At 37.6% G+C, this 25,859-nt stretch overlaps 2 protein-coding genes across 3 annotated transcripts in view; both read left to right on the top strand.

Annotated features, from left to right (window-relative positions):
* Positions 1-7,200, top strand: part of syn2b (synapsin IIb) — a 90,350-nt gene extending 83,150 nt beyond the window's left edge. Inside the window, exons 12-13 of the mRNA XM_023954875.2 lie at positions 4,273-5,098; positions 5,312-7,200. Coding sequence (XP_023810643.1) covers positions 4,273-5,098; positions 5,312-5,465 — 980 coding nt within the window. The 3' untranslated portion in view covers positions 5,466-7,200. The remainder of the gene's footprint in view (positions 1-4,272; positions 5,099-5,311) is intronic.
* A 6,111-nt stretch (positions 7,201-13,311) lies between these two features.
* Positions 13,312-25,859, top strand: part of pparg (peroxisome proliferator-activated receptor gamma) — a 40,049-nt gene continuing 27,501 nt past the window's right edge. The window contains exon 1 of one of the 2 annotated variants that reach the window (XM_023954653.2): positions 13,312-13,458. The gene's annotated coding sequence lies outside the window, so the exon portion shown is untranslated. 2 annotated transcript variants of the gene reach the window in all.

Genomic DNA, 25,859 nt, shown 5'->3' with positions numbered 1-25,859 from the left:
TCTGTAAATGCATTTGAGTCATTTTCCTTTATCTTCTTTCTGTTTTCTATAGTGTCTTAATACTTCAAGTAAGAGGCTTGCTATATAAAAAAAGACGAATTTTTCTACTTTTACTCACTTTTTCCTTTTATGGGCATTTTTGAGTTAACATGAATGGCTTTTCAAATAAAGCTGCGTTCACACCAAACGCAATTCGCACGACAAATTCGCATCGGCCACCGCTCTTTCACCACACGGCAAATTCACGGCTCGCCTCCTGTCCAAAAGCGTGTTCACAAACTTGACGCCCCGGCCACGTGTGGTTAGGAGCTACCACCTAATGTATTGACCCTGATCGCTACATGGAGCGGTGTCTGTGTTTATCTCTTTTGCAATGCATGAAGACGCGGATGATGCTGAAGAGACCAGGTTTATCTATTGTGAAGAGCTTTACAAAAACATTGGCAATGATCATGTCTCCATGTTTGGTTTTATGAGATCATTCAGAGACTCTCCCGTTACAGTGAACTTCACTCGGGCTGCTGAGTCTGAAAGTCGGCCGCTTCCGCTGTGTTTCTGTCTCTCTCAGACCAAGTTTGAAGGCTTGCTGTCCTGCATTAATTCAAAAGGGAACAAAATAAAAACAAGAAGATAATTAGGGGACCTTATTTATTATTTTCTAAAATAAGAAAAATATCATAAAGTTTAGGCGGCTCGATCAGGCTGCCTCCCCATCTCGCAGCGGCCCTCTGTCTGGCCACGAGCGCGCCTCCCATAGTAAGCGTGATTGTCCAGCTTCATCGGCACTGTGACAGATTGTCTAGGGCAGGGGTGTCAAACATACGGCCCGTGGGCCGTACCCGGCCCACACATGAAGAGTAAAAATCACAAGGATGTTTAAAAAAGAAAGTAAGTTTCTAGTCCATTCCTGTGGGGAGTTGTGATTTTTTAAAGAAATAATCAAAATGCGCAATTCCGCCACTAGGGGGAGCAAAGGAAAAGCTTAACCCTTGTGCTATCCTAGGCACTTTAACATTGGGAGTTGGGTCATCTAGACCCACTGCTCTGAACCTTTTTTCTTCAATGATTTGTGATCGTCACTGGTGTCCATGGATTACATGAAATCTTTCCACCTTTATCCACCTTTGTCATGGTAGGGAGAACACGTCAAAGTAAGGGTGGGGTCATCTAAGATAGCACAAGGGTTAACAAGTGAAACAACATAACTGCATGTGCTAAAAACGAAACCTGACAGCTCTGTGTCTGGGTAGGCAGTAGTTTGGTTCCCTGTGAGCTTCATTACTGAAGGATGATCAGTAGTGACACCCTAATGACCAAAATGTTGTCAAAAAAAAAAGGTTGAAGTGAAGTCCTGAGCTTCCCAGGAAAATGGAAAGTGTTTTATTTGTTCACGGAGCTGAATGCAAACCTGCATGCTTGGTATGTCATTAACAGGTTCTCCAATAATATAACATTCAGCACCACTATGAGACTCTCCACAAAGAAAAGTTTCACCATTTGCAGTTAAGAAAAAAAAAGATTTAGCAACTATTAGCTGGACCGATAAATAACCATCTGGATTTACTGCAGCCGTGACGTCAGTGATGGAGCAGTGAAAGCTAGCTACCTTTTTGCAGACAAGTTGGAGCAAACATCCCATCCATTTTCTGATGGTGAACTTATTGAAAAATGCTGAAGGCTGCAGAAGTCTTGTGCCCCAAAAAGGAGTCAACCTTAAACATGAGTCTGTCAAGAATTACGACTCCAGATCCAACATCTCTGAGGAAACAAGGGCAGCCATATGAAGGAATCCAGTCATTTATTGTATTTTCAGTCACTATTGATGAAAGCACCAACATCACAGATATGTACAGCTGTGCATATTTATTAAAGGTGTTGAAGAGACCGTCACAGTGGAGTTTCTGGAGTTGATGGACACAACAACAACTGATGACATAGTCAGCTCTCTAGTTACTGTGCTGGACAATGTTGGAGTGAACTGGTCACATCAAGTAATTTTGGTCACTGATGGCGCTCCATCAAATGTCAGGAAGAAGGCAGGTGTTGCCACAAAATTCAGGCAGAAACCAGGAAAAGATTCTTATAAAAATGAATGATAATATTAATGGACATTTCATTGTGTTTTGCACACTTGAATGACAGTAAATGTGTTTCTGCACAGGATTTAAATCCTGATATCTATGGACGGGTGAAGTTTCAGGAGAGAAAGGAGGTTAACTCCAAACTCTTATGTTCAAAATGTTTGCAATTTTAATTTAGTGTTATTTTCTCATTGTTTGGACGTCTACATTTTAGGAAGATGTTTCATTTTTTTCTGTAGCCCCTCTTGAATTTATTATCAGGATTGCTTCAGTGTCAGATTTAAAATATTCAGTCTGTATAAAATTGAACAAACCAATATTTTTTAAAGTGAAATTAATATTATTTAAGATCCATTGGCCTCTGTGAATAAATGTGTAATAAGAAATGATAAGGCTACCATGTTGGTTGAGGCATGTTTTCCAATTGGGTAAAAAAAACAAGAATAAAGCTTTATTTTGCCTTTACGCTACTGGTCCGGCCCAGTTGAGATCAGACGGGTTGAATGTGGCCCCCGAACCAAAATGAATTTGACACCCCTGGTCTAGGGTGTACCTGCCTGCGACCAAAAGTAGCCTGGATGGGGTACCCGCTGCCCCAAAAAGGGGTTAAGAAAATGGATGGATGGAAGTTTTGGAGGAGAACTACTGGACCAATGCACCGTATTGGATGTGTATTTTACTTGCTGATTGAAACACTGAAAATGTCACGTGTCCAAATTTGAGTCCCTGATTGGTTGACACGCCTCAGTAAGCTCTCCAAAGTTCCAATATTTTAACCCTGGCTGTGCTGCCCAAATTGTGCCACTCAAATTGCTCTGTGACCAGACATCTGCACCGCGCCCATCACTCAAATTGTGCATCAGGACCTCAGATCCCATCTGTACTATTGACTTAACATTGAAACTGGCCGCCTCTGCAGATCGTGTTCGGTGTGAACGCAGCTTTACAATTTCATTTCTCTTAACTTCAATGACTTTCTGGGAATTCCCTGCATGTGTTTATGGAAATAAGCATTTTTTTCTTTTGCTGTAAGTATTAGCCTAAATCCAAACCACTGAATTAATGACATTTAATTCGGGGGGGAAAAACATTTCTCGTCAAACATTTTAAGAAATATCAACATTCTAAGAGAGTTTGTATTTTCTCACAAGACAGCAGCAAAGTGAAAATATCTGTCAAATATAATGAATTACATTAAAGCACTAGTAAAATTCCTGAGTAAACAAAAATAACGTCTAATTCAGGGTTTGTATTTAAGCCAATTTCTTAGTGTGTCAACCTTTACAAATTCTGTTTATTGCAAATGTTTTTTTTTTTGGTCTTTATGCATCGTGAGTCCCGAGCTACCATTAGGATGCGTTAAGACAAATCTCTGATCAAACGTAAGACCCATGGCCATTACCAGCTGCTTGACTGCAATAAGCCTTTAGTATTGTGTGGGATGAATTTTCATGATACTTTCATAATTATCAATTCAATAAAGAATGAATAATGGTTGCAGTATCTTCTTATGCAACCATGCCATATCTAAAGTAGCTGGTAAATACAAGAGACATGTCACACTGAAATCCTGCATCCAGGAAAGTGTCATGTCCGTCAGTGGAAACTCATCCCTGTCCAGCCTCTTCTGCATGTGTGAACCTTTGATCATTCTGTGCCGCTTGTGCATTTCCTTTTATTTAAATCAATGTTTTTTTTTAATAATTCTGTTTATTTTTTCCTGCAGGACTTCCTTTTTGTTCCTTTCTATTATCATCCCCCTACTAATTATTACTCTATGAGCTGTATTGCACAAAACCTAACACTTGGCATGATAGCATCTTTTTCCTTTCTTCCTCTTTCTTTTTAACGCTGATTTGCTGCCCTCTGGTGTCCTTTACTGGTCCAGAAGGCCCAAATCTTTTCTTTTTAGATGAGACGCACAGGGTTACTACCAGCTCTATATGTGAATGAGCATGTAGCTCATTAGATTCTGCATCACTGGTCTGCTTTGGTCTTTGAAGAGTGTTGTTGCCATGTTTTGGAATTGCTGCTTTTAAATTGGAGGGACCAGGTTTTTAAATATTTATACTTTTTTCTAGATTTTGAATCTTGTAACTTTTTCTTTGTTGCAGTTTGCTTTTTATATTTTGGTGTTGGTTTGGTGATTCATTTTAGTTTGACACAACTGACCTCTATTTTCTCATTTTAGGAGCACCGTTGAAATCCCAGAGTGTTGACGTTTCCGCAGATGCAGTCAAAAAAGTATCTGAGTCTGTGTCAAAGCTCAATCAGGCTCAGAAACCTGCTCCAGGTCCTGCTCAAAAGCCATCCCAGGGTCAAAAACCAGCCCCGGTCCAGAAGGCTGGCTCAGTCACCAAACCTCCAGTGCCGAGGCCTCCACCAATGACAAGAGCCCCGTCTGTTACAAAGCCCGCTCTAGATTCTGATTCCAGTTCTGCCCCAGCCAAGGCATCCCCTTCATCCCCAGCTAAAGCAGCAGCAGCTACACCTCCAGGGTCTCCTCCAACCAAAGCAGCTGCAGCCACCACAGTTCCCAGCTCTTCTACAGCCCCTCCCTCAGTTCCTGCTGCCACCACAGAGCAGCCCCAACCCCAGCCTCAAGGGTCCCCTTCAGCGGTACCTGGAAAACCAAAAGATCTGCCCCCAAAACCAACACCGCCTGCAAAGCCTATCCCTCCTGTGCGCAGGAATTCCAAACCCCAGCTTCAGCCAAAACCACAAACTCCACCTCCCCCAAAAGCTTCACCTAAACCCCAACCCACTACTCAAGCTCCAGCTCCCAGTCAAGCTTCAGATACTTCCTCAACCCCCACCTTAGTGCAAGTTGACTCCCCAGCCAAAACTAGCCAGGCTCCACATAATGTCCAGTCTCCAGTTAAAGCTCAGGCTCAGACCAAGCCAGCTGCTCCTTCCCAGAACCCCCAGCCAGCTCCAACCGAAACAGCTGCAGAACCAGCTGATGCCCAGGCCCCCATGGAGGAGCAGCCCCAACAAAAGACCCACCCTCTGCTGAAGTAAGAGCCACTTTAACAGTCCTAGAGGAATTCTTTAAGTGTTTTTAGAAGCAATCTTCATATTTTCCCACTTGACTGTACATGGGACCATCTGGTCTTTGTTAATTATTGTCTTTCTTCTGCAAATACACTCACATTCATTTGCTCATCTTCAATTTTCCTTCCCCGTCATTATTCCCTCTCTTCATTATTTCCTTTCCTTTCCATTCCCAGTAAGTCCCAGTCCCTGACCAATGCCTTCAGTGCCTTCAGCGACTCCTCTTTCTTCCGCGGGGTCACAAGCTCTGGGGGCGAGGGTCAAGAAGAGGCAAAGGCAGAGACCATTCGCAACCTTCGAAAGTCCTTTGCCAGCCTTTTCTCTGACTAGACACAATCAAACTGCATCTCTGCCACTAAGTGATGCTGGTCCTTCATTAGCCAGTGGGCAGACGTCCTGATTGGTAATAAATGTGAAGTTTGAGATTAAAGTTTGTGTGTTAACTGTACTGTATTTCCTGCGTTCCAGTCCTTCTTCAGCTTCACTTTCAGCTTCTCTTTGTGGAACAGAGTGAGGATCTGTGTTTGCTGAAAGAATACTCGCTTTGAAGGAGTTACGTCATTGATGTAAAATACATTATATTAGAGTAGAACAGATTAGAGTAAAGTGAGATCTTTATTTTTTCCCAGAGAAGATATGATGAACTTATTTAAAATTATGTGGAAATCATATTAAAATTGCTACAAGTTATGTACATACACTATATAAATATTATGGAAATATTACTAATAAATTAATATACAGAAGAAAAGAGACTTTTTAATTAGCATTTGTCAGTGACATAACTCTTTCATTCCATGCTGTATTTAGACAAACTTCAGCTTATCAGATGTTTGACATGTGTTGGTATCCCTCAACGGTTAATCAATGTTGTCAGTGAATAAGAAAAATAAAAAAAGGAATCATATATAAAGGGATTCTTTCCCGTGTACTCTCAGCTGTTTTGTCTCTCGCTGCTGACCAACGGGCTCCTTTCTGATGCCTACTTTTTTTGTCTCAAAAACCTCAACGGTTCTTGTTTTGTGAGGGAGTCGGAAATAAGTGTATACGTGTTCATCTGTGTTCACTAGTCGTGCATGGCTCCTCCATGTGGCTCGGTGTGACTTTTGGAACAAATGGGAGCTGTAGCAGTGTTGAATTTTGCCCTCTGTTGCCTCTGCTCTTTCTAGATGTTGTAGCCTTATTGTGAACATGTTTTCCCATCACAGCTACGTTGTTTAGCTTTGCAGACCTGGGTCGATAACAACCTGGAATGTATTCATTTACATTGAGGAGGTCAATAAGTCAATGAATCAGTCAGTGAGTTAACTAACAAGAGCAAGGTTGATTGTAATTATTCTGACGAAAGTGGCTGGGTGACTGAAGCGGCCTTTGACAGTGAATGAATGCATTTCAAATAGCAATTCATGTCTTTAGCTGTGACTGTGTAGATCTATCGACAGTTTTGTAATTTGTTGGTTATTCTCATGAAAAGACATTGAGACAGTAGTGCAATAACAACTCAACATCCCCGTTGAGCACTGTCACCCTGCTATAAATATAACTAGATATACAGGACCTGTACATCCTTTGAAAACCTTGGCATCCTTTTAAGATTCCTTTCTATGATGACTTTCCAAACTACACATAATCAGCCGTGTTGGATTAAATGTGGATATGTTGCGACTTTGTCATTAACCTTATTTTTATGGGTGGAGTAAATTTAATGCAACCAGAATTTCCTCCTCTGTTGTAAACATTTCAGGTCCATGCAGTTGTGTGTAAAAATTAAAGGAAAATCTCCACAAAAGGCATTCATACCAGACTGTATCCACTTCAAGCGCTATGTTAAAGGAAAGCTCTAGCATATTGTATTTGTATATGTGTCATCCTAAAAGTTTATTTTTTGTAAAATATTGATTTATTTATTTTTGAGGATCCATATTTACGGTAAATTGTATGGTAATATTGTTTGTTTTGTATTGTGTTTTTATTTGTAATGGACTACTGCTTTGCATGATCCAGTGACTAATGTTTTTTCCTTATTTCTGTAAATATAAATGTCAATAAAGTCGTGGTTCCATCACTCCACAGATTCACTGGAATACATGCTGAAAAAAGCTCCAACTTTTAGGTCAAAGGACTTTCCGAAGATTCATATATTTTATAAAAGATGTACCTTATAAAGCAAACGTTAACAATAAGGTTGAGTATCTTTTCCTCACATGATTTGATACATATCCTCAAACATGGTCAGTGATATGATACAAAAAAAGATTCAACAAACTTTGTAAGGATATGATCCAGTCCAATACTTTTACCTTAATATATAAATCCTAGATATTTAAACTATAAATGAAAAGGCCTTTTAACAGAGAAACTTTCTTTCTTTTACTGGCATTTTTTATATCAAGCCACATAAACAAATTGTCTATAACAGAGATAAAAATAAAAACCTGGCATATAGGGTATTTTGAAATGTTTTGTACTTTGTGGTTAAAAAAAAGTGTGTTCTATTGATTTTTCCAGGCATTATTTGAAGAGCTGCGGAAAAAAAAGGTTTATTGTAGGTTTATGCACAAAACATACATGCCATACTGTGGTTCACCTGCAATTGGCTGAACTTGTGATTGGACATTTTTTTGTTTGCATCATATCCACATAAAAAGGCAGACAGTAGAGACACAAAAAGGAAGAGAAACTGACAAAGTTTGCCAGAAATTGATTATTAATTTCTCAATCAATTTTATACCTTCTTACCAACATGATCTTGTTTGTCTCTGTGGTTTTCAACTGATACTCATGATCTGATCTCATAAATAGATTGATAATCTGGAATCTTGATTAACAATAACAACACTGGAGCAAAAGGGCGTTTTACCTATCAGGATGGATTTAAACTAAAAAAGAAAAAAGTCCTGTAAATGTGTAAACATCCCAATGTTTTTCTTTATTTAAAAAATGTCTGACATAAGAGGAAATATCTCTTAAGCATAGAAAACAGAATGAGGTTGCAACTGAGGCATGACTTATTGCTTTTTTAACACTCCATTAAAATGAATAATAAAAGAAATGGAACAATAGTTTACATGTGGTTTTATTACAATAAAATGGAAAAGTAATAATGATAACACAAGTTATAAAGGTTCTTTAATAGCCCGTCTTAGTTAAAAAATATTAAAAACATGTTGCGATAAGCTCAAATAAGAAAACGTAGCGCTGCTAAAATAAAATAAAAACATTAGAAAAAAACATCCATTTAGCCTTAAATAGAGAGTTTTAGAATAATAGTGTCTTCGAATTCGGATCTCCCTCCCACTCGATGACGTCTTCAACAGTCGCTGGTCATCCACTATAGCAAGTAGCTGCCAGTGCTCGAAAAATCCATAATATCAGTTTTATAACTTTCAAAAGTCGGGTTAAAAGAAAACGTCAGTACTTACATTTACATGTAAATACTGGTGCAGCGGTAGGGCGGTCGACCCATGATCGTAAGATTGCAGGTTCGATTCCCGCCTTGCACGCCCATGAGTCGAAGTGTCATTGGGCAAGACACTGAACCCCACTTTGCCTCTGGTGGTTGGCGGGCGCCTGTGTTTGGCAGCGGAGCCGCCACCAGTGTGTGAATGTGTGTGTGACTGGGTGAATGGGTCCGTGACTGTAAAGCGCTTTGTCTTTGTAGGAAGAAAGGCGCTATATAAGTATACGCCATTTACCATTTACACTCTGTGCTTCAGAGCACACCCATGTGAAGAAATTTAATTCTCCTCCTCTTCTCTCCTCTGTATCCCTCCGCCACAAGGGTTTCCCATTCAAAAACTTTTTCGGACACCCCTATCCTTCCAAATGTCCCTACAATTGGAGAGAGAGGGAGAAGCCCAAAGGGTAGGGCCTTAACTAATCTTAAAATAACTTAATTCTATAAGCAAATTTTATATTTATCAGAATAAACTAAGAAAAGGTGATTATCACCTATAATTTTTTTATTGTGATCATACAACATTACTGGAACTTCTTTAATGACTTCTTTAATGACCTTTAATGGAGAAGACAAAGGAGATGGTTGTGGACTTCAGGAGAACTCCCACCCAGCATGCTCCACTGATCGTCAATGGTGCTGCTGTGGAAAGGGTGAGCTGCACCAAGTTCCTGGGGGTGCACATCTCCGACGACCTGTCTTGGAACCACAACACTACATCACCTGCCAAAAAATCCCAACAACGCCTGTACTTCCTCCGCAAACTGAAGAGGGCCAGAGCTCCTCCCCCCATCATGCAGACCTTTTACAGGGGCGCCATCGAGAGCATCCTGACCAGCTGCATCACCGTGTGGTACAGAGCCTGCAACGCGTCCTGCCGGAAGACTCTGCAGCACATTGTGAAAACAGCTGAGAAGATCGTTGGTGTCCCTCTTACTGGCCTCTCCCGCCTCACCCGCAAAGCCATCAGGATTGCAAGGGACCCCTCACACCCATCCCAGAGACACTTTAACCTGCTGCCATCTGGGAGGAGGCTGCAAAGTCTGCAGGCCAGAACCAGCAGACTCAAGGACAGTTTCCTCCATCAGGCAATAAGGACACTCAACTCCCTCCCTGCCCTCCCCCCCCGGCCCCTCCACTCCATCCTACAAGCTCTCATTGAAAACTTCACACCATTTCAGAATATCATCATCACCAAAGACTGCCATCACTGACTCATCCACTTACTGTTCTCAGCACTGACGTCACTTTAAACTGCCACTTTAACCATGCCACTGTTCTTTAGCACTGTTTAGACTACTGTTATTCTTCCTACTATTACTGTCTTTTTATCTATTTTTAAGTCGTTTATTTATTATTTTATATGCTGCTTGCACTGTGGGGTGAGAGGAAAGCAATTTCATCTGTGCTGTATGTCTTATGGATGCAGCATACTTGACAATAAAGCTGACTTTGACTTTGACTTTGACTTCTAGGTTGATTTGTATGTGGAGAGCCAACAGGTGGCAGTATTTACACAGACATGAACACTGACAACTACACACATTTTCTTCAGCAAAGGGAAAAAATCCCATAAGTTTTATATACAAGGCAAACAGTGTTGTAGTATTTAGTGACAAAATTCAAAAAGACATATTTATGTCAATTAACCTTCAATAAATGCAACATAGAGTTCTAGGAACAAATGAAAAGAAGGCTTGCTCTGTTTTTTTTTTTTTTGTATTCCAAAGGAACCGTGCTAGAACTCTTTGGAATAACAATGTGGGCGGCAATTACATCAATGTGCTTTTCTTGGTGCTCATCCCAACTTGCATTAAGGGACAGGACTCAGCCTTTAAACTGAAAGGTAAACTTTTAAATGTAAACATTTAAAACTTGGACAGAACTGCAGTATATCCTTAAAAAGTAACATCCATCAACTAAATTCCACCTAATTAGTAAATTAAAGCATGCTAAATTCCCCTGAGCCCATTTAATTATTGCCCTAGTCTATGATACTGAGTGTTGCGATAGAGTCGGAGACCTTTGAAGTTACTTTTAAGATGTACATTGTCAGTTACCACATGTCATGTCTTTGTGGGGCTCAGTTATATAAACAATTAAACTGAATTGCTTCATTTTATTTTTACAGCAAAAACTCTCAGGGGTGTAATTTATTGATTTCGTTTTACTTTGCAGAGTCTTTCCCATAAGTAGAAGCTTATGGGAAAGACTCTTCAACACATTGCTTTTACAAATGTCTGTAAATAAAACTTGAGGCAAAATGTATTCCTTCAATATTTGACAAAAACGACGGAGGTTAAATCAAACTGGTTTCCCTGAAAGTGAAAAAAACATGAAAACATAACAGGAACTTTTTAATATTATTTTGTGATTGTTTTATAAATCAGGAATTCGGTTATATTTCTTCCTCTCTATTGGTTTTTTATTGATTTATTAGTGATAACCCTCAGGCTTATTTTTTAGATTCAGTTTTGTTCAGTTAAAGCTACTAAATGATTGTTACCTTGTCTTAATCTTTTTGAGTTTCCTGCATTAGTTTCCTTTTTGTTATGTTTCTAAAATCAACCCCTTCTGTGTTTTTGTACTGCAGAAGACTAAACAAAAGCTTTATAAATCTGTTTTTCAATAGAATATAAACCTTTATGGAGCTTCAGATTTTTCTAAATGAACAAAACAATAGAGGTGGAATTTAAACCCTTTCATTTGGTTGCCACATCACTGCCATGCAGTACTACAGACTGTGATTGGTAGATCAGATTCTGGTCAAGCAACAAATAAGAAAGCAGCGATTTAGGAGTGATAGTACGCTCTTGAGGATGTTGCACTCATGTGTACTGTAGTACCACCAAAAGTTTTAACCTAATAACCAGGTTCTCATAGACTGATTGATTTCATGATTGTTGCTAGCATGAAGGATGTAATGCCCCATTCATACCCCCAAAAAATTGCAGTTAATGTGAAGAGCAAGAGATACATAAATATTCTATCTATGGCTACTTGAAGATTTTACCTTCAACTTGAAATAAGAGTTGTGCCTTTAAATCAAGTATGTTAAGAAAAAAAAAATACAAGAAAAACCTGTAGTTTCAGTCACTGGTGAAAACCTTAAGACTGTAGAGATAAAGCGAGTTGCCAAATGACTACTTCATTGTGCTTACATGTCTGCAACTGACAGTAAACTGAGTTTCAGCATTTGAAAGTCATGGTTTTGAACAATTTAGATCCGAGGTTCACAAATGTAAATCTTTAATTTTGTCTTAAATATATAAAATAGGAGCATTGCCATCTGAGAATTAACTGCTTCAATATCCTGACATTTGCAAACAAACAGAATAAACAAGTATTTACACGAACACTACTGAGTTACCGCAGCACTTCATGGTGAATCTGACAGTTATTGTAGAGACAGCATTTGACCATTTTGGTCAATTAAAACATTATGAACCCAAGAAACAAAAAAACAAAAAATTAATGATTTCGTGTGAAAAACGCTGCTTTGACAACTGATTACCACAGAGACTTGTGTGAGCTGGTTAAAAGTGCTAATTAACTGTAACCAGACAAAACCATATTGACCTTACTAATGTATATCCATCACGTCTAAAGAAATACCACAAAGTTCTTTAATTGCTAGTCTAAGATTACAATTTCAAATTTTAAAAAGATCATAAGTTTAATAAAAGGGTCCCTTAGCAAAATTATATTTTAGTGTACTAAGTGTACTGTATACTTAGTCTTTATACAAAAAGTGAGACAGTATACGTTTTCTATATATATATATATATATATATATATATATATATATATATATATATATATATATATATATATATATATATATATATATATATATATATATATATATATATATATATATATATATATATATATATATATATATATATATATATATATCAAAAATTCAAATTAGTCAGAAGAAAGATCCTGTTGGTATACTTCCTACACTACAAATACATGGTCTATAGTATACTTTCTATACTTATACTCAATACTTGATAGAATACACTTCAAGTGTATACTTTTGCTAAAGGGGTGTGGAACATTTGGACTGAATCCCATCAAAGCTGCACTACTGACCTTAGTAAAAAGTAAAACAACTGAAATATACTTGAGTATAAGTATAGCATGTATACTATAATGTATACAAGTTTACTTTATAGTCCATGTATGTGTAGTGTAGTGTATGAAATATACTAATGGATTATTTCTTCACACTACATTGGAACAGTTTATCTTTACAATATAAAGATAGTATGTGAAAAGTAAACTTTGTAAGTACTGCCTCAGTTCAGTATAGACTTAGTATTCTTGCAGTACACTATTTGCTAAGGGTGAACTACACTAATTACTTCAATAAGTGTTTCATTTGAATGCTTGAGGAAGCATGTAGACATTTTTATAAAAGAAAGTAATTTTAAGCAACAAAATTATATTTAGATGGCTACAAATGACGTCCCTTAGAAACAGTAGTTTGTTTAAGTGTACTACTAAATATTAGTAACTTTAAAGGGGGAAAAGGTATATGAATGACTATTACCTGTGTGGGATGTAGGACAGTTTGGTTCAATGAAAAGTTTCAATGGCGTAAATTGAAGTTTTTAGGAGTAATCTGATGCCTTCGTCTGCTTCCCCTCGTTCCCGGCGGGCTGGCTGTGCTGAGCGGAGGGAGGGAGGGAGGGGAGAGAGCAGGGAGGCAGGCGCACCGCCGCCTCAGCCTCCCCCTGCGGCAGCATGAGCGCCGCCGGACTCAAGCTCAGACGCGGCGCTGCTGTGCGCCTGGTGCCGACGCCGCCTCAGCCAAACAGATCCACAGCGTCAGGAGAGGTTCGGCGCATTGATCAGGTCAGTTCAGCTGCTTCTGTTTGTGGCACTGCAGTGGCTTGTGTAATTAAAAAAAAAACATCAATCATCAAGACTGTTCGCGGTTATCAATCATTTGTTTCTGCTTTATAGATCTGACAATATCAGCCCTAATCGTGATTTAATATTATTAGCAATTATAAAGTTTAAAAAATAAATAAATTCCCTAATCATGGTGAGATCTGACAGAGGTGGAGGTAATGATGGGCACTTTTTTCTTTAAAGTTGGGAAAGCCAGTGCAGATTGGGGGGGGGGGGGGGGTGATGACGGGGATGGGGGTGCGGTCACAGGACTGACAAGTGACACAAAGCAAGGTGTGGGTCCAGAGTGTGTCTGTGGGCCACAGTGTGAGTGGAAGTCTGACATGCAAACACCAGGCAGAGATTTCAACAATCTAAGTGGTCACAGCTACTCAGGTGAGTGCAGACATTTTATTTTTTCTTCTTCTTGTTTTTGCAGTGATCAGCAGTGAGAGTTTCCCACTCAACATAAACATATATGCATGACAGTGGCTCCTCATGTGTCGTTTATAAACCTATGTCATCCCTCCTGTGTCACGCAGCGCGTATTACTCAACCTTGAAGCTGTCCTGTAGTTTTGAACGCTTTGGAGTATAATGGCCGTGACTCAGCACATATGTGGTCAACAGACTCAGGGACAAATGCTGATTTTGTCTTTAAGGGTTTTCTGCTCTTTGGTCCCAGCTTTTTTAGCTCTAACACATCAATTTTTCATTTTTTTGTGTTATGAGCAAAGATGGGTTTTTCGTCGCATCGTATCCAAATGATCAAATATTTTCAACGTCTTTTAGCAAATAGAAAGTATTGTTTTCCTACACTGGAACTGTAACTTTTGTTTTTTGTGAAGACAATTTGACTATTTTCAGAGTTTCTGATAGTTAATAACGTTGCTATTATCTGGATTTATTTAAAATCCTAAATAACGTGATGTACTTGTTTGTGTCAGTGGCAGTCATCAGCAAATATTGTCTCCTAATACTATAACACAGCCTTCTTGTTGCAGTCGATAAACTCCGAGGAAACACAACCTGTTAGCTCTCTGTGAGAAAAAGATGGCGGTCGACATTGACATGATGAATGGATCTTTGGTGGAGAAATAGAAATGACAACATAATGGACCAGATTAATGTTATGTCACCGTTTAATGTTTGTACTTTATTTACTTATTTATCAAATTACTTCAACTGCAGAGTTTCAGATCATTTCATCTCCAAATGGACTTTGGTAATTGATCCGTCGCAACTAGATCGGTTCAAAATCTCTGCAGCGACACCTTTGAGTGTCTCTGTGAATCTGAGTGTGTTGATCCTTTCATCCATCATTGAATTATTTACTTATCAAGTTATGTAATTCCTAAAGTGAAGTGTGTTTAGATGTGTGTGTGAATGACTGAGAAAGAGCTGGACTTTACTCTGGACCGTAAATGGAAGGAGTGCCTCAAGATACTGTTCTGGATTATATTTTTGTCCTTCATGTGCTCTCAAAGACATTTTACTGTTACTAAAAGACATACATGCTGACTAAATTTTATCTTGGTTGAAGGTTAGGGTTAGCTTTTTACAAATATTCTTACTGAAAAATACTTACTTTGTGTTGGTTTGAATTTTCCACAGATGTTTTCTGCTTTTGCTTTGGTTTTCTTAAGAAGAAAAAGTGTGAAAAAGCTTTACAGAAAAAGCTCAAATGAAGAAAAGGTCATTTGTTTCTACATAAACATTTCAATAAAAGAGAAAGGCACACTTTAGATTGACCCACAAACAATTAACCACCTTTTGTTCACCAGATTTCAGAGATTCTTGTATTCAGAGCATTTTTTTTAAAGAAACCTTTGATTTTGTTTTATCAGAAAACGCAGCCCTTTAAAGTTTAGCCTTCAGGTCGTGTTTTTTCTCTCTCTAAATTGGGTGTAATTATTAACTTCGTGTCCAAACATTTCGTCATATACTGTCAACATACAGCAAAATTTTGGCAGTAGACTTGCACAGACATTGACATTAATCAAAGCTGTAGACACAAACAGACAGAGAAAACATTTTTGTTACTAGTTGTGTTTCAAAACAGCTTTTCAATGGGAAAATATGGATGTTTGGTGTTTTCACTGTTAAAGTTTAAGTATAAAGGGATTAAAACAGGTTTTATAATTTTGGTACTAAGAATTTCCACTTAAATTTAAGTCAATCTTTGTTGATATTTGACATAATAATCAGACGTTAACATCTTAAGTTTAAGATTCAGTTTGAAGAATATTTTATTTTAATAACCGCAAAGAAATGCAACACAAAAAATTCAACTTCCACGAACAAATTAATATAAACACGCCTAAAGTATGATATCTCATATTACCGTTGCTATAGCGTAAACCCTGTATAGTCCTACGTGTCTATCAACATTGTTTCTTTGATCACACAACACTTGTCATGTGAGGTGAGTCACAATGAAAGCAACATCAAAGAAATGTTCTCTTGCACTTTTTGCATTAAATTGACATCTGGTGGGAAAAATGCATTCTAACAAGAGGTGTAAACACAGTTTACACTTGGACCAAATTTGTTTCGAAATGCTGACATTGTTGTACAGTTATGGCAAGTAAATATGTTTACAATATCGGAATAATAAATATTAGCAGAATAGATTTACAGATATTAGATATTGTATTAGCATAATAGTTAAGTTATACAAACACATTTTTGAAGAACGCAGTGCTTAAATTGTAGCATTGCAGTTTAATTATTGTCTTATTAGTTCTTGGGGTTTTGGCCTGAAATACAAAACAAACGGAGTCCGTTTCAGAGATAAAAAGTTTTTGCTAGAAAAACCTAAAAACATTTTAGTAGTGACAGCCAGTCATTTTTTATTGAAATGTGTGTAACAGTTTCCTTTGCGTGTTATGGAGTGTTGGTTCACACTTTTCTGCAGCAATGCTTTGTTGTTTCACTGAGGTTTGCATGCATTTGTTGACAGCACAGCTCTGTCTGAGTTACACCGTACCATTTCAAGACTTTGCGATTTGGATATAGCCTGGGCATTTTCATCACCGAGGTGCTTTCTTTTTTTTCCGTGATTCTGTTTTTGACTTTTTTTTTAAATTATTTTTTTGGTTGATAATCCTTGTCCTGTTTGACTCATTAATTAAAGCTGAGCTATCTAACAGAAAACGTCTGATTAAGTTGGAAACACTTTGGTAAATAGGGATGTTCTTGGTTGAATTGATCAAACTAAATTGAACTGAACATGAAATTTATACAGCGTTTTATGAATCAAATTAGTGAATAAAGTTGAAAAATAGTTTTGCCCTGACTCCTTGGGACACAGAAACAAATATGCTTGCTTTAAAAAACCTTAAGTTAGTTCAAAATAAAAGTTCAACTAAATGATCATCTCAATCTTTTTAAGAAATTGTAACTTACTTTTGATAAAAGTAGAATTTAAAAGAGTGAGCCTGATCAGTTTTATGGAGGTATCAGTATGAAAATATCCTGGCAGTATTTCTCATTTTTGGACTAAGTTGATTTTGACATTTGTTAATTATATTTCTAAATTGTAATTAAATCCAGTAAAATACTGTTATTTTGGCCAGTCTTTCAGTGCGTCACTTCTCAATTTTAAACTTTTTAGTTATTGCCGGCATTATCTCCATTTTGAAGAATTACCCATCTGTGAGCCTATAAGAGATGAAAAAAAAGATGGGAGGAACAACAAATGGGGATCGAACAGGCTGCAAGGCTGCGTCTCACCCTGACTTGTTTACTCTGGGTTTTTTTATTATTTGCTGCACAGAACTCTGAATGTTTGTGTGGGGATCCAGTGGACACTTATTTTCAACATAGAGTGTACATTTTTAGAAGGAAAATTCTATTCAACAATAGTTTTCTACAAAAGGCTCCAGAAGGATGTATAAATGTATTAACTGTTAAAGTACAAAATTTGTTTAGCCACACAAGACTAGCTCAGCATTGATACATTACACTGGTTTACATTAAAATAAAGCTTTTTTTCAGGTGTGTGCAAGAGTAACGGTAAAACATAAACAGTTGTAGTACAAAAATATATATTTTCATGTTGAAAAAAGTTGGCATGCTGAGGTTTATTAATTGATTATTTGTTTAAATAAAAAATACAAATATTTAAAAAAAGGTTTCCTTAAATTTCCAGAAAAAAATTATTTCTACGAGTTTTAGGGCCAACAAAAAAGTAAAAGAATAACTATATGTACATACAAAAATGAGGTTGTCAACTAATAAGAAAAGAGGGGATATTTGACAAGAATTAAGCCGTTAAATTATGAGGAAACAAGGCAATTTTTTATAAGACTAAAGTTATAACTCTATTAGTTATAAATTGAATACTTACTAAATTAAAGTCGTAAATTTATTAAACAAAAGGCTGCTTAGTAAGATCAATAGAAACAACAAAGAAAGAACCAATATTGTGTTTCAGTATGAAAGCTGTTCTTCAGGATTGTCTTCACAACTAAGGGAATACTAATACTTTACTAAGTATTCTAGCGAGTCATCACCGTAGTATTTTAAGTATAAGGACATTGAAAAGACTTTACAGGAAACTGGGCCTCTTCAGAAGAACATTCTTGACCCACAAGGAGTGGATTTCTGGCGGGCACGCCGTTTACGCCGTCTGCACTATAGTCTAATTGCATTATAGTGCATAGATTCGTATGATAAACTAAAGCCTTAAGGCATCACCAAAAGTGAGCACACAATGTGGATGGAGTCCTATGCAACCAACTTCATTTTTGAAAAAGCTTGCCTTTTTTTGTAAAATTATGACATTTTTCTCCTAATCTTACGATTTTATTCTCGTGACATGTTGAATTTTTTTTCTCCTAATTTTATGACTTTCTTCTTCTAAATTTGTAACTTTTTTCTCATACTTTTATGATATTTCTTTCTTTTCTGGTGACCTTGTATATTTGAGTTAAGTTTATTTGTGAAATAAACTTGGCCATAGGTAATTTATCCTTAATGCTGTTTCTTTTATTTTGTTGTTAATATTAATCTTCTCTTCCATTGCTCTCTTAAGTGATACAAAGAAATCTGAGATTAATGTCGTTCACATAGACATTCTTTCAAAAAAAACACCTGCTTGAGTTAGAAAGGTTGCTTGGACTAAACACTTGTGTTTATAACTTTTAGAATAATTTCTGATACGTGATGATTGCATTAACTGTATAGTTATTGCAAACAATCCAGGGCGTACCCTGCCTTCGCTCGTAAGTGGCTGGGATGGGCTCTGGCATTCCCTTGACCCCGATAGGGATTAAGCGGCTTTGGAAAATGGATGGATGGAACATTTAGTTCTTTTGTTTATATATCTTTATCAAAAGATCATTAGGTCTTTTATCAATTGGATTAGGTATGACATAAAAACCACAAAAAAAAACTTGTTCTTTAAATGTGATCACATTAAATGAGCCCATATTTCAGCTAAACCCTGGACACTAGATTTCTTTCAAACCCACAGATGGTAAAGTCACACACATGCCTGCATACTTTGTGCACAGCTTTTAGTTTTTCTTTGTGTATGTTTTTGGGTAAAAAGTGCTTATCAATTGTCAACTTTCGTCTGTGCTTCTACACAATGTTTTGATTTGATTTTTGATTTGAAATGGTTTATTTCAAGCAATCAAATAGAAATAATACACAAAAACAATATAATCATCAGTTATACATTCATACAGTAACTAATCAAACTTAGGATAATTAGACATAATTAATAGCAGAGAGGCACGCCACGCGTCCTGCTGTATAACCCGGAACCGTTCTTCTTGTTGCAAGAAGAACAAAAAAGTTTCATAAAGGATATTTGCAAACTGAAAATCTTTCACTGTGATTTATGTTGGAAACTGGTGACTTTATCACCCAAGTTTCTATCACAGTCATGACAAAGTGGGAACATTAAGAGTGCAATAGACAGTTTGAGGCGTGGAACCTTTGGTATGACTGCCTTACCCAGAATGCCTAGAGTGAACAAGAGGTTTACTCCTGTGGTGCGGCCGGTAGGGCTGGCGACCTCTGATCGTAAGATTGCAGGCTCGATTCCCGCCTTGCCCGCCCATGTGTCGAAGTGTCCTTGGGCAATACACTGAACCCCACCTTGCCTCTGGTGGAAGGTGGCGCCAGTGTTCGGCAGTGGAGCTGTCACCAGTGTGTGAACGTGTGTGTGAATGGGTGAATGGATTTGTGACTGTAAAGCGCTTTCGGCCTTCGAGGAAGGTAGACAGCGCTATACAAGTATACGCCATTTACCATTTACTGAGTACTTCAACTACCACTAGCACTACTGTCACCTTCACTGTCCATGCTTTCTCCAGTTCATCTTTGAGTCCCTCGTATTTCTCCAGTTTCTCATGTTCCTTCTTCCTGATGTTTTCATCAATTGGTACTGCCTCATCCACCACATTGGCTTTCCCCTGTTCTTTATCCACCACTACAATGACTGGTTGGTTCACCATTACCATCACGTCAGTCTGGATCTGGAAGTCCCACAGGATCTTTGCCCTCTCATTCTCTACCACCTCCGGAGGTGTTTTCCATTTTGACTACTTTCCATTTTCATATTCTGCAAACACGTTCCTGTATATTATTCCACCCACTTCGTTGTGGCGATCCACGTATGCTTTCCCTGCCAGCGTCTTACACCCTGCAGTTATGTGCTGGAAAGTGAAGGAGAGAATTGTCCCAGGACTTTAGAAACAAAATTATAGACAAACATTGTAAAGGTAAAGGCTATAAAACCATCTCTAAGCAGCTTGACGTTCCTGTGAAAACAGTGGCACATATTATTCAGAAGTTTAAGACCCACGGGACAGTAGCCAACCTCCCTTGACATGGTCGGAAGAGGAAAATTGATGACAAATTGAGGGATAGTTGGAACTGCATCCAAAGAGCCCAGAACAACCTCCAAAGACGTTAAAGGTGAACTCCTAGATCAAGGTACATCAGTGTCTGATCGCACCATTCGTCATTGTTTGAGCCAGAGTGGACTTCATGGGAGACGACCAAGGAGGACACCACTGTTGAAAGGAAATCAGAAAAAAGCCAGACTGGAATTTGCAAAAATGCATGTTGACAAGCCACAAAGCTTCTGGAAAAATGTCCTTTGGACAGATGAGACAAAACTGGAGCTTTTTCGTAAGGCACATCAACTCTGTTTGTAAAGTCAAAAATGAAGCATACAACCAAAAGAACACTGTCCCTACTGTGAAACATGGAGGAAGCTCAGTTCCTGTTTTGGGGCTGCTTTGCTGTATCTGGCACAGAGTGTCTTGAAGTTGTGCAAGGTAAAATGAAATCTCAAGATTATCAAGGCATTCTTGATAGAAATGGGCTGCCTAGTGTCAGAAAGCTTGGTCTCAGTCGCAGGTCATGGGTCTTCCAACAGGACAACGATCCAAAACACACAGCCAAAAACCCCCAAGAATGGCTAAGAGAAAAGCGTTGGACTATTCGGAAGTGGCCTTCAATGAGCCCAGATCTGAATCCCATTGAACATTTATGGAAGGAGCTGAAACATGCCATTTGGAGAAGACACCTGTCAAACCTGAGACAACTAGAGCAGGAGTGGGCCAAAATACCTGTGGACAGGTGCAGAAGGCTCATTGACAAATACAGAAACCGTTTAATTTCAGCGATTGCCTCAAAAGGTTGTGCAACAAAATATTAAGTTATGGGTACCATCATTTTTGTCCAGCCCTATATTATTAGTTTGTTATTTTAAATAATTCTGTTAACCAACAACTCAAAAGTAATGGCTGATTTTGATTATTTAATTTTTAATAAATTTTAATTTATTGTTACTTTTGAACGTTTCAAGTAATGAGCATTGTGGACTTTCTGTCTTTAACTGAGGGATACCAACAATTTAGTCCACCACTGTGTGTATATATATATATAAAAAAAAAAAAAAACGCCCCTCTCACCCTCCGCGGGTGGTTTCTCCTCCAAGCTCGGGTCCTCTACCAGAGGCCTGGGAGCTTGAGGGTCCTGCAGTATCTTAGCTGTTCCTAGCACTGCGCTTTTCTGGACTGAGAGGTCTGAGGTCTTTCCAGGTATCTGTTGTAGCCACTCCTCCAGCTTGGGGGTTACTGCCCCGAGTGCTCCAATTACCACAGGCACCACTGTCACCTTCACTTTCCAGGCTTTCTCCAGTTCTTCTCTGAGTCCCTGGTATTTCTCCAGTTTCTCATGTTCCTTCTTCCTGATGTTTCCATCGCTTGGCACTGCCACATCCACCACAACGGCTTTCCTCTGTTCTTTATCCACCACTACAATGTCTGGTTGGTTCACCATTACCATCCTATCAGTCTGGATCTGGAAGTCCCACAGGATCTTTGCCCTCTCATTCTCTACCACCTTCGGAGGTGTTTCCCATTTTGACCTTGTGGTTTCCAGTTCATATTCTGCACACATGTTCCTGTATATTATTCCAGCCACTTGATTGTGGTTATCCATGTATGCTTTCCCTGCCAGCATCTTACACCCTGCAGTTATGTGCTGGATTGTTTCAGGGGCCTCTTTGCACAGCCTACACCTTGGGTCTTGTCTGGTGTGGTAGATCTGAGCCTCTATCGCTCTGGTGCTCAGGGCTTGTTCCTGAGCTGCCAGGATGAGCGCTTCAGTACTGTCCTGTAGGCCAGCCCTGTCTAGCAATTGGTAGGACTTCAATTGCTAGAATTGAAGTCCTACCAATTGTCCTATATATATATATATATATATATATATATATATATATATATATATTCTTCCGGGATTATGGCTTTCCGAATGGAAGACTTTAACTTGGGGAAGGGATTACAAAGCTTTCTTAACTTCGAATAAGTCTGTTCTATGTAAACTGTAATGTGGCAAAACTAAAACCTTAAAATGCTTCTTTTTATGTCTTTGGTAAGTGTTGGTAAGTAACTGTTTCATCATTAATGCAATGACTCCAACGGCTTAAAAATGTTTGCTCACAAGTAAATGTAAAACAGAAAAGTAGGGAGACGGTAATCAAATGTCAAAAATGAAGTATATCAATTATTTAAAGGTTGTAGAGGCACTTACTACATCAGTTTTCTACTCATTCCTTTATCATGGTATTGACCTTAAGTCATAGAGACAAACAGCAGTTACTTGTAAGAGAACTTTACCAGTCAATTTGGTACCCCAATAAAAGGGGTCTTAAAAATGAATTTACTGGTAGGCCCACTCTATGGAAAATTAGCATCTGAATTAAATATAGATATAGATATATATCTATATCTATATCTATATCTATATATCTATATCTATATCTATATCTATATCTATATCTATATCTATATCTATCTATCTATCTATATATATATCTATATATCTATCTATCTATCTATCTATCTATCTATCTATCTATCTATCTATATATATATATATATATATATATATATATATATATATATATATATATATATATATATATATATATATATATATATATATATATTGAATATATATATATTTTAATAATAAAGATGGGAATTGCAGAATTGTAACATTTATCATCATTTCTTTATCAGCAATGATGAGTTGGGTCTCTCAGTTGACCCATTGTGCGTTAAATTACCTGATGGAACCAAACCAATAAACCTTTTTTGTAGGCACACTTGTTCACCAAGAAAAAATTGTCACCGTTTTCTCTAGAAAAAAACTGAACAAACAACATGTTTTATGCTTCAGGGGTATTTTGGAAATGTTGTAATTCCAGGCTTACAAAGTAGAATGGCACACATGTTGCTTTAAATTTTAAATCAGTGTGAGTTAATGATCAAGCCGCTGAAGCATTCTCAACATGCAGCTCCCGAGGCTCTGTAAGGAGGGTTTGGGTTATCTGTCGTCATAAAGGCACATGTCCACTCATATAAACACACAGTTATTCACACAGAAGTAAGAGGAGTTTTCCTGCCAGTGCACTTTAGCACAGATATTACTATCCAGACAGTAGGAATATTTATGAACCTTTGTCCTCATTTTTCTTTTAAAATGTGTGGGAGCCCTTTGGGCCTTCTCCCCCTGAGGAAACTCAAAAATGACTAAGACGTTATGTGTTCAAGGACCTTAGATGATTTACTGGAAGTTTTGCTTGACATGTATCTTGTTCAGGTCTTGCACTGAATGGCACAAGATTTATTTCCTTCTGATTTTAAAGTTTCTAAGGAATCTGTAAGCAACGTACTACTAAAAAAGTCCAGAAAGTAAAACATGATTTTTCTTTCTAAAAGTTTAGCATTTTTGTGTTCTGTTTTTTATATAATTTATTTTTTAAATTTTCATTTCCTATAAACACATTTTTAAAGATGTTTAAATGACAGTCATTTTCTTGTAAATTGTAATTAACGACATTAACTTTCTTTGAAATTTGTTTTAGATATTCACTTTATATCCTTACAGTTTCCCACCTGATTAAATGAAACCGTTATTAGGTCGACTAACATTTGGGTTTCCTTTTGTTCAAAAGTTTAGTTTACACATAATTCACATAACTCATAGCTCTTTTAGAAGTATTACAAAACAAAGAAATGCGTTAAAAAAAGATTAAATCTCGCATGAAAGAAAGTCTTACATTGACGTAATTTGCTAAATAAAAACCCCTTAATTCATCTTCTGTAATAGCAGACCAGAATGGGTGTGTGTGTGTGGGCTAAATCATGTATTTTAAATAAAATTAAAAACAAAGTTGTTATTTAAACACTGTTTAGAGTACTTCACTTTTTACAATTATTTTCTGCACTACAGGGCGCACAGGAGTATAAGGCACATCGCCAATGCATAGTCTATTTTTGAACTTTTTTCATATGTAAGGCGCATTAAGTGAGACAAAAGACTCAGAAATAAGTCCGTCAGAGTCAAGCTTCATTAACTCTGTTCACTGTTTGTAACAGGCTGCGTGTTACCCACTTTAAAAGAATTAGAGAATTAAAAGAATTATTCATAACACCTTTAACTCCCAATCTTGTTTGCAGCACAAAAAAATAACAGACAGATGCCGCTAAAACAAACGCTGCTGTGACTACGCTAACTCCTAGCCTTGTTAGTTGCACTTAAAAAACATAGTTTGACACTGCTACATGTTTGCCCTGTTAACATATTCCCAATAACACCCAACCAAAAGTTTGGACAGAGCCCTGTGCAAAAAACTCTGTCAAAGCACCTGTGCAAATCAGTGAAAGCTGACGGGATGTGCTGAAAGGTAAAAAAACTTACAATCACTTCGACATCAGTAAGCACCGCTAGAATTAATCCAGATTTAAGGCGCTTCGGATTACAAGACACTCTGTCATTTTTTTATCTATTTATCTAATATCCTTAAATTATGAAGATATAGACAATGACACTGTCCACTCTTTGCTGGCTTTTTTCAAAAACCTTCTGCTTGGGATTATTTATTGGTATACAAGGATTTTATTTTGTACCTTATATTCCCTTAACAGCTGTCAAACACAGGAGTGTGTGTTTGCATCACTTTGAAGGCATGTGTGGGTGCAACAGAGATCAACAGTGTTTGACTTTGTTCCTTTGTCGTAAATGTAGGGAGCGCCCTGAAATGTACTTCACATACATGACTTAAACCATCCAGAATACTACATAGAGGTGTTTGAATGTGATTTTCTGTGGGTATGTGTGTGCCTTAAGTCATTGGACGCATGCTTCTCTTCGTTCCCTTATCCAGTGAGGAAGCTCTTAAAGCTCAAGGGACTCATCTATCATTAAATCATAACTATTTAAGGAAATTAGGGGAAGGTTCGTGTCCTCAGATTCCCAGAGAGCAACATAGGAAACTGGCACAAATGCTTCATCCATCCATACTACAATGGTTACAAAGGCTGCCTGTAGTAGTATGTGAGTAAATCTAAGGCATCATATCACAGAACGACAACAGACTAACAAACAAAGAAAAATCATTATTGATATTTCAATAAAATTTCACAGCTGTTACTGCAGCATTGAGGTTTATTAAAATAAAAGTGAAAAGAGTACATGAAACAATTCATTTCTTTATACAGAAGGGTAATGTTATTATTATGGCTATTTTTTTTTATTATTTTTCTTTACAACTTCATGTTTTGATTTGATTTCCAGTAATCTGAATCAGAATCAGCTTTATTGGCCAAGTGCAGTGCACAAACAAGAAATTTAGCTTCTGTGTCTTATGCTGTCATGAGCAAACTAGGGAAGGTATAAATAGGTGTAAAAAGGTAAAAAGTATGAAGACAAAGATAAAGATAAATACAACAGTTATTCCAGTGCAACAGTTCTCATGTTTGATGTTTCATAGCTCATCATAGTGACACCTCGGGGGATAAAGCTGACACATCGATCTGAAGCGCCACC

Source organism: Oryzias latipes, chromosome 5 (genome assembly GCF_053564925.1).
Source record: "Oryzias latipes strain Hd-rR chromosome 5, Olatipes_Hd-rR_3.1".
Taxonomy (NCBI): domain Eukaryota; kingdom Metazoa; phylum Chordata; class Actinopteri; order Beloniformes; family Adrianichthyidae; genus Oryzias; species Oryzias latipes.
The sequence above is the reverse complement of the archived record's forward strand: the minus strand, read 5'-3'. Positions and strand labels throughout refer to the sequence as shown.